We start from the raw sequence: 10,013 nt of genomic DNA, 5'->3' as shown, positions 1-10,013 counted from the left end.
AAAGGACAATATGCAAGGTAGCCAAAGTGGAATCAAAAGTCATAGGCCTAATCATCAATCAAATATGAAATATAAAACCCAAATATAATCTACATATAAAGACAACATGTCATCTACATGTGTTATAGAATAGCTCCCTTCTCACATCCCAGGTCATGTTTGGACTGGAACGGGACAACTCAACGGGCTATGCGCATCTCCCCAATAGCCTACAGACAACTTTCCTGAGTGCAATGTCATTAATGTGACCGATATGTACAGTATAATAAGCATAGTGAAGAAGGAAAAGATCCCACCTCTGACGCACAGCAGAGACATCGCTGCAAGAGTCCCTCAATAATTTAAAAACAGTCATTGCGTTTCAATGAATGTCCTCCCCAAACGCTTGTTGCATCGTAAACTATCCTCCCAGTCCCTTGGGATTTCATCGGATGGATGATGCGCCGCTGCCATTTACTTGGATGAGAAGTTGGACGAACGCTCCTCCAGCTCACGATACGAAATGGTGGAGAACTACAGTGTGGTGATGTGTCGTTCACGAACGAACGGCTCTTTTTGAACGGATCTTTTTGTTGAACCTCGGGAACCGAATTGCATCGGTGAAAGAGCCATTCATCGGGCTCTATGATTTGCATACTGCTACAACTGCTTATTGACCTCAGAACAACGTTTTTCTGTAGATAAATTACAACATCATTATCTAAAGGGGGTGAATCCTCACTGCAGAAATAATAAATAGTGGGGAGAGAGTTGTGATTGTATGTTTGTTTGTACAGTTATGGCTCTAATGTTATTATTTTGTGTTCTCACTAAACACCCACATTTGTATTTGTGTGGGAAATGTTTGTAGGCTATGGTTGCTGTTTGTATTTCATTGAACTTTAGGCCCATACAAAGACAAATCACACAACATAGAATTCCAAATAACCTTAGGCAAAAATACACGAAGTAAAAGTCAAGTGAAAATAGTTATAAATGTCTTTATCAATTATGAGTAGCTACACATTATCTACTTTTGGACACTGGTGCGCAGGAGAACCCCTAGCTGTCAATCAAGCAGGCACGGTGAACGGATTATGACGCTCAAGCGTTCCAAATGACGCAACAATACAGCTCCAGACCAGAGAAAGTTAATGCCGAAGAAATCATTCGGTTCAACACTAAAACTGAGGTTTGACACGTGTGATTTGAGGTGAGTCAAATATTTACAAAAGTTTACAATACATTAACCATCCGCTTCGTTATTTCTGTTGCTATCAATCACTCCATCTGTATCTCCTCTTCTGTCTGTCGGACTATCTGAATTGTCTGTGTACTGTCTAGCCAGCATATGCCAGAAAGGATCTTTCACATAGGCTCATATTCACAAGGTCTCATAGAAGGAGTGCTGATCAATAATCAGTTTGCTTTTAAATGAAACTGAATACGTTTTGATGGACAGGAGGCGACCTGATCCTAGATCAGCACTCCTACCCTGAAACACTTTGTGAACACAATCCAGGTGTACTGTGATTATGAAGTTGTGATGAGGTATTATTATATGAGTTGTGCTGATGCATGATGGGTTGTAGGCTAGAGCTTGAGGACTCAACTCTGAAGACTGTTTCTGAATTCACTGACCTGGTGAGTAAATGTTGTGTACAATGGCACCATCTAGTGACAGAAACATAGAAACACACATTGTTGCTGAACGAAGGCATCTCTTTATTTTCCAGAAATAAAACTTGTAGACCTTTCCTGCAGGCTCTGAGGAGATGGACAGCTCTTCTTCTTCTGGACGATCTCCGTCTCCTACTGGGACTGTCTTCTTACCCCCTCCTATCATGTGGAACAGTCTGTAAGTCATTCATCACATAACCTAGCTCTGGTACAGGGCATTATGTGCGGCTTGCTGAAGGAAGGCTCAGTGTCTGCAAGCTGTACGTAACGCCCTGGACCAGAGTGACACATTACCCACCTCTGGCCATCATGGACAGTCAACTCATCACATTCACGTACTGTAAGTCACAGTTGTGTGATTTGTGTTATTAAAGACAGTTAAATTGAGCAGAAGTTGAATTGTTATTTTACTATTGTAGTAAATTGTCTGAGTTCACTTCCTAAATAATGTGTTGACATTCCTTTGCTCACAGCTACAAGCAGGCAGAGATGGAGGTTCACTTCCCGAGTGAAGAGAAGAAGACCTATACAGAGAAGGAAGCCCACATGCTTGAGTTGAGGGGGAAGGATCGAACGATCCGAAATCAGAAGAAGGAGATGGACAGACTTCAAGTCTGCCTCTGGGAGGAGGAAAAGAAGAAGAGGAATGGTGGAACGGAGAAGGACAAGATCATTGAACAATTACAGTCTGAGACAGACCATCTCCGAGCCCTTTTAAAAGATGAAAGGAGGAGAAGAAGAGTAGAAAGGGGTATCATGGAAGAGTGGAAGGCTGAGATCTTGAGACTGAGGGAGGCAGAGTGCCAGAGGGAGTCAGAGAGCCAGAGGGAGGCAGAGAGCCAGAGAGATGCAGAGAGACAGAGAGAAGCAGAGAGACAGGGAGAAGCAGAGAGACAGAGGGAGGCAGAGAGAGAGAGGGAAGCAGAGAGACAGAGGGAGGCAGAGAGACAGAAGGAGGCAGAGAGACAGAGAGAAGCAGAGAGACAGAGAGAAGCAGAGAGAGCCACAGAAGCAATGGAACACCAGAGAAAACTGCAGGAGATCCACAGACTCAAACAACTGCTGGATCTACTGATAGTGGACCTACAACTGGCCCACGTAAGACATGTCATTGTTATTATTAAAAGGCAGTGTATATTTACCCAGCTGAAAATTAATAGTGGCAGACAGCGGTACGCCAACCCCTTTTTTAAACTTTTTTTCCTTTCCTTAACCCTTACCTTAACCTCACTGAAACTATACCTAACCTTTACCTTAACCCAACCCTAGGTCCTGAACCTAACCTTCATTTATCTCAACCCCTATGCCTTTCTTCTGCCGGTTGAATATCCACTTCCTTATTAACGTCATTACTGTTGTTGTTGTTGATAACTGTATCTGTGCAGGTTGTAAATAACTGCATTAGTGAAACATCATTTGTAGGAGTAATTTCTACAAGCATAAACATCAGAGGCAACATTGTTGTAACATCACACAAATTGTAACAGGAATTTCTGAAACCCCTAACTGAATGGGCAAGAAGGTTGTGTGTTTGTATTTGTACACATTTTGGACATAATTGATTCCATAAAATGTCTCATAATTTTTTCAAACCATGTCAATACATTAATTGACAATGAATTGTCCAGATGAATTGATCAACATGACCCTGCTATTGATGTTGTCCAGTGTTTTAATTAATTACTTAGCTCTAGGTTGCATTTCTGTGTATCATTCTCTGCAAATCCTTTGAAAGTATGTCTTGGTAATAGATTATCACTAATTTTACCTTTTAAAATGAAGCAAGAGATTGAGAGTTTGAGGCTATGGCAGAAAGTCATGGAGGAGCAGCGACCAAGACTGGCCTGGAACAACAAACCTATTGAAACAGGAAGAGAGAGGGAAAGAGAGAGGGAAAGGGAGAGAAAAGCAGAATTGGAAAGACAAGAAATGAAGAAGAAAGTGGAACAGGCAGAAGAAACGATAAAAGCGTTAGAACGAGAGATTGAGAGATTGAAAGAGATTGAGAAGGAAATCAAATTTGAAAGAGAAAGAGACATGCGTATTGCAGAGAATGAGAAAGTCAAACTGGTTAACGAAAAGGTAAAAGAGTTAGAGAGAGAGGTTGAGAGACTGAAAGAAGATATGACAACAAAAGAGATTCAATACAAAATCAAATTTGAAAGAGCGAAAGAAGTGTTTAGAAGACAGAATGAGAGAGTGAAACAGGTTAACCAAAATGTACTAGTGTTAGACAGAGAGGTTGTGAGAATGAAAGAAGAGATTAGATTGAAAGACGAGACTGAACCAGAGAGAACATTTGATAGAGACAGAGAGAGAGGAAATGATTGGAGACAAAGTGAAGAGGAGATGAAAAAGAGAGTGGAGAGAGAGATGGAGCTGGAGACAGCCCTCATCAATGACAAAAAGACGTCTGAATTGGAGGAAGTCTTCAAGAAAATCAAGGAACAGCGGATTGAATTAGAAAATATGGAAACAGACAAATATAAATGGAAACAGAACCAAATGGACATGGAGGAGAAGATGGAGGGTGAGCACAACAAACAGAAAGAGGTAGAAAGCAAGAGAATGGAGAAAATACCAAAACAGAGACAAGAAGAAGATGAGAAGAAGAAGGAGATGGAGAGAGAAGAAGAAGAGGAGAGACGCAAACAGAAGCACATAGAGATGGAAGAGGAAGAAAGAGATGGGGAGAAAGAGAGACAGAGAGACATCAAAAGAAAGATCATGGAAAAGAGACAAAAACATATCGAAAGAGAAGAAGAGAGACAGAAAGTGATTGAAAGAGATCGTGAAGAAGAAAGATGTAAACAGAAGCAAATAGAGATGGAAGAGGAAGAAAGGGAGAGGGAGAAAGATAGACAGAGAGAGATCAAAAGGAAGATAATGGAAAAGAGACATAAAAATATGGAAAGAAAGAGAGACTGAGAGAGATTGAAAGAGATCGTGAAGAAGAAAGATGTAAACAGAAGCAAATAGAGATGGAAGAGGAAGAAAGGGAGAGGGAGAAAGATAGACAGAGAGAGATCAAAAGGAAGATAATTGAAAAGAGACATAAAAATATGGAAAGAGAAGAGAGACAGAGAGAGATTGAAAGAAAGATAATGGAAAAGAGACAAAAACAAATCGAAAGAGAAGAAGAGAGACAGAAAGAGATTGAAAGAGAGCATGAAGAAGAACTATTTGAACAGAAGCAAAAAGAGATGGAAGAGGAAGAACGAGAGAGGGAGAAAGAGAGACAGAGAGAGATCAAAAGAAAGATAATGGAAAAGAGACAAAAACATATCGAAAGAGAAGAAGAGAGACAGAAAGAGATTGAAAGAGATCGTGAAGAAGAAAGATGTAAACAGAAGCAAATAGAGATGGAAGAGGAAGAAAGAGAGAGGGAGAAAGAGAGACAGAGAGAGATTGAAGAAGAAAGATGTCAACAGAAGCAAATAGAGATGGAAGAGGAAGAACGAGAGAGGGAGAAAGAGAGACAGAGACAGAAAAATATGGAAAGAGAAGAAGAGAGACAGAGAGAGATTGAAAGAGAGAATGAAGAAGAAAAATGTAAACAGAAGCAAATTGAGATGGAAGAGGTAGAACGAGAAGAAGAAAGACAGAGAGAGATTGAAAGAGAAGAAGAGGAGAGACGCAAACAGAAGCACATAGAGATGGAAGAGGAAGAAAGAGAGAGGGAGAAAGAGAGACAGAGACAGATCAGAAGACAGAGAATGGAAAAGAGACAAAAACATATCGAAAGAGAAGAGAGACAGAAAGACATTGAAAGAGAGCATGAAGAAGAACTATTTGAACAGAAGCAAAAAGAGATGGAAGAGGAAGAACGAGAGAGGGAGAAAGAGAGACAGAGAGAGATTGTAAGAGAGTATGAAGAAGAAAGATGTCAACAGAAGCAAATAGAGATGGAAGAGGAAGAAAGAGAAGAAGAGAGACAGAGAGCGATCGAAGAGAAAGAAAGACGACAGCAACAAGAGGAGAGAAAGATAATGTTTGAGAGAGATCAAGAAGAAGAAAATATATGGAAACAGAAGCAAATTGACATGGAGAAGGAGGGAAGAGAGGGGGAGAACAAGAGACAGAGAGAGATAGAAGAGATACACAGACGACAACAACAAGAGGAGAGACCGAAACAAATGGAGAAGGAGAAAGAAAGGGAGAAAGACAATGACAATCAGAGAGAGATGGAATTAAAAGATCAGCAACAGAAAGAGATGGAGAAAGAAAAGATGATTATGAGAGAAAGGGAGGAAGCAGGAAGAAGAAAGGAGGGGAAGAAAAATATTTTGGGGGAAATTGAGGGACAGAATGAACTGGAGATAGAACAGGAGAGAGAGATGGAAGAAAAGCAGGAAGTGATTAAGGAAGCAGAGGAAGAGTACAGGGAAAGAGAAGAGAGAGGAAAGGAAGTAAGCATGAAGAAACATGTAGTAGTTAATGTTAAAGCAAAAGCACGGGAAGTCTTCAATAGGCGTAAAGAGAGGAGGTTAGAAGTGTTGAAGGGGGAACGAGAACACATAGAAAGAGGACAACAAATCAGGAGGGAGAAGGAGGAAAGACGGCTGGAGATGGAAAGAAAACAGGAGAGGGCAAGACAACAAGAGGAGCAGGATAAAAAACAAGAGATTGAAATTGCTAGACAGAAAGAAATGTTGAGACTAAGAGAGGAGGAGAGGCAGAGAGAGGAAGAGAGAGAGGAGCAGAGAAAGAGAGCCATTGAAGGCCATTTAGCTTTAATCAGAGAGAGAGAGAAGATTTTAGAGGTAAAGAAAAAAGAGAAGATGGGGGGGCCAGACAGCCAGCAGCTAGAAGCTCCAGAAGAGGCTGAAACATCAGAGCCAACCTCCAAGAACAAGAAAAAGCCAAGCATCTGGAAGAGAATTAAGATGAGGTAAAGAATGTTTAAACATCTATTCATGTTTTACACTGTTAATATATATATATGTTATCACTTTAAAAAGTGACATTATGCAAATGTGAGGGTTTAGTGTACATGCAACACACATGTAAACATATAGATACTTACCTGTCTCTGTGATGTCTTACAGCCTTCCTGACGTGCTGTCTGCCTAGAGCTGGAACTCGATGAAGCCACAGTTCCACTGAGGTTACGTTGGTAATTAAAAGTGTCGCCCAATAATTCCTCCTCCTCTTTAAGTCATCGAGCCACATTTCCTCCTCAAAACATTATAGTCTCCTCAAGCCAGCAAGTATCCTCTTTATCAGGCAACAAACCATCTAAGATCAGTGACCCTCCTCCCCAGAGCAGAGACTCTCATCTGTATCCTAGTTAAATTCATCTCTGCTTACCACCTCTACAGTCCTAGAAAATATCCCAAAAATGGAAATGGTTTCAACAGAAGTCCTCCCCTCAGACCAGTGGCTCCACAGACCAGAGTTTCTCATCTTTATTCAAGTTGAATGCAACTCTGATCATTTCCACCACCTCTCCTGTTAAGGGGAGGTGCTGAAAAGGAGGTCTGGGAGGAGGTCTGCAGGTAGCCTGGACCGGACCGGTAGCAGCTAAGTTGCTGGCTCCATCCCCGGGTAGAGCTGCTCAAGTCAGGCCAGTGATGTTTGATGATGTCATTTTTGTTAGCAAAGTTTTACTCTTTAATAAAAGCATTTAGTAAAAAAGCAATATTGTTGTTACGGTGTGGATTGTTTTGTTATTTATTAGAATTGAAACATCCAGTAGTCATGGTAGATGTTAGACTTTCAATGAGACACCTAACATTCCATCAGTTTGATCCAATGTGTGACATGTTATATTATATTAGTCCTCTATACACATCTATTTTAGACCATAGGAGAAATATCAGATTGAAATAGCTTCTCTAAGAATCTGAGGAGAGAGCAACAGTAGATGCATCGTTAGCTCTCCCACCTCCAGTTCAGTACTCGGGTCATTCCACCAATTGAGTACCTTTTGGGGAGTGTAACTTTTATTTCACCTAATTCTAATATTTTGTCATAAATAGCACATGTTCAACTTAATAAAAAACATGTTTTCCCATCTCAAAAGTAACAAATACATACTATAGTAAGTGCCTATTAAGTGCCAAATAAAGTGACAGGGTTGACTGTAACAGAGTTGACTATTTCATCTAGAATCAACCATAGATCCCCATGTGACAGGGGGAATGGAATGCAAGCTTACCAAACACATGTAAATAGTTTAAACATTTCTAGACTGTCTATCTATAGGTAACAGGGTTGGTGTGTTATAATTCACCCACCCAGTGGTGATTGCAGCATGTACATCTTGGTGGGGAAAACTCCCCCAAAATGTTTTAGATGAATGCCAGCAAAGCCACTACACAACACAACACTAAACAATACATTAATTGCAATATAACTTTAACAAACGGTGCCCACAAACTGTTAGGGTCGACATAAAGCTGATGGACGTAGTCAATATAACCATTTGTATAGCACTTTTGAAGTGAACATGGGCCATTCTTACAGTATTCTCCCTGTACACCAAGTCATAACTGCATATAAGCAGACAATGAAAGCACTTACAAAATTTGATGATTACATTTCTCTAAAATGGGCTGTAGTCTACATGTGCATCATCAAGTCAGAGCAGTAGGCTAAGTTATGAGAGGGGAAAGTGACAACATTATTAGGGTGAGGCACATGGGCTCCTAACAGCTTACTACACAACATACACTTAGTATTACTTTCTTATCTACAGTATACACATCTCCCTGGCATATTACATCATTTATAGAGCAGCAGTCAATACATTGTTGGACTCACCTTGTTGTGCTCACTTGAACAGGAAGGTGTAGCGGCGGTTTGGCATCAAAGTCTGTCATTCTCTGGATTTATGGTTCTTTCAAGACAACTGGGAACTCGGGAAAAAACAAGGTTGAATCTTGACATCAGTGATCTTCAGGTCAGAGTAGAAGAAAGAGGCCCGAGTTCCTGACTTGGATTTCTGAGTTTGATGGCCGTTCAAAACCTGTTTTCCCAGTCAGAGTTCCCAGTTGTCTTGAACTCACTGAAGTCTAAGAGTTCCCAGTCAGAGTTCACAGTTGTCTTGAACTCACTGAAGTCTAAGATGTCCCAGTTCCGAGTTTCCAGTTGTTTTGAATGCGGCAGTAGTGATGTTGAATAGCAGGCTAGTGATTGCTTTGTTAAGCTTGCAGTTAGCCACTGATTCCTTCCAAACCACTCATTGTTGAATTTACGATTTCCAACTTTTTGTGTTTATTTGGAAAGGTTGATGACCACCGATACTTTTTATCTATAATTTCTCTTCATATGACAAGGATTGAAAAGGATTTGCCAGTAGATTGTTGACTGGATGCATGATGATGACTGCTAGCTTGGTAGCTTTGATTTTGAAAATATGATGTTGAACCAATCACGGCGCAACCAGAGAACATAACCAACCCCTTAAATAAGGTATTTAAGTTCTGTATTTTTAATAGATTTGCAAAAATGTCTAAATATATATTTTCACTTTAACATTGTGTGTAGATTATAGAAGATTTTTTATTTATTTATTTAAACCATTTTAGAGTAAGTCTGTAACGTTACTAAGTGTGGAAAAAGGTCAAGGGGTCTGAATACTTTCAGAAGGCACTGTGCATATGATGGGCATGATGTTTTCACGACAACTGAGAACTACAAAATAAAAAATAAAAAAAGTAAAATCATGACGTCAGTCATCTTCTGGTCGGAAAGTTCGGAACTCCAGAAAGATACTCAAGTGACCGACTTGGAATTCTGAGTTGGATGACCTTTCAAAAGATTTTTATCAGTCGGGTCTCGTTTTTTCCCAAGTTACCAGTTGTTAAGAATGCACTTGAGTCGGAGACTTCAGACCTCCGAGTTGCTATCTCTAGTCCTGTAGGCTCAAAGGAGGGAGGGAGAGAATGTAACCGATGTGAAATGGCTAGCTAGTTAGTGGTGGTGCGCGCTAATAGCGTTTCAATCGGGTGACGTCACTCGCTCTGAGACCTGAAGTAGTTCCCCTTGCTCTGCAAGGGCCGTGGCTTTTGTGGCGCGATTGGTAATGATGCTTCGTGGGTGACTGTTGATGTGTGCAGAGGGTCCCTGGTTCGAGCCTGGGTAGGGGCGAGGGGATGGACTAAGGTTATACTGTTACAAGAGCATGAGAGGGTTCACCTTCCACGCCCCCTGCTCTCTCTCCCTCCAGTGAGACTGACTAGAGACACCTGATGGTGAAACTCGAATCACACTGCATATCTGCCTCATGCACAAATGCATGTTCTGCTTGTGACCAGAGAAAGCTAAATATTCCTTTCTGATGGGCCAGTGAAGGTAGGAAACATCTCCTCCACCCCGCTGATCCTCAACACTGGGGCCCCACAAGGGTG

At 40.9% G+C, this 10,013-nt stretch overlaps 1 protein-coding gene across 1 annotated transcript; it reads left to right on the top strand.

The window, feature by feature from the left end:
• The first annotated feature begins 1,074 nt into the window (after nt 1-1,074).
• LOC116361851 (GRB10-interacting GYF protein 2-like) lies at nt 1,075-9,767 on the top strand. The gene is made up of 4 exons (XM_031816161.1): nt 1,075-1,192; nt 1,572-1,837; nt 2,133-2,526; nt 9,723-9,767. Exons 2-4 carry the CDS (start codon nt 1,755-1,757, stop codon nt 9,765-9,767), a joined length of 522 nt encoding a protein of 173 aa, XP_031672021.1. The 5' UTR covers nt 1,075-1,192; nt 1,572-1,754.
• Nucleotides 9,768-10,013: the final 246 nt, after the last annotated feature.

This window comes from Oncorhynchus kisutch, linkage group LG3 (assembly GCF_002021735.2).
Source record: "Oncorhynchus kisutch isolate 150728-3 linkage group LG3, Okis_V2, whole genome shotgun sequence".
NCBI lineage: Eukaryota > Metazoa > Chordata > Actinopteri > Salmoniformes > Salmonidae > Oncorhynchus > Oncorhynchus kisutch.
This window is presented reverse-complemented; position numbering and strand designations above follow the sequence as displayed.

Bases quoted from the DNA above. Each gene is read 5' to 3' on its own strand.
- LOC116361851 (XM_031816161.1), top strand. From the start codon at position 1,755: ATGGACAGCTCTTCTTCTTCTGGACGATCTCCGTCTCCTACTGGGACT. The intron at 1,838-2,132 runs GTAAGTCATTCA...CTTTGCTCACAG, and splicing joins CCTATCATGTGGAACAGTCT to CTACAAGCAGGCAGAGATGG. The intron at 2,527-9,722 runs GCAGAGAGACAG...TGATGTGTGCAG, and splicing joins ATGCAGAGAGACAGAGAGAA to AGGGTCCCTGGTTCGAGCCT.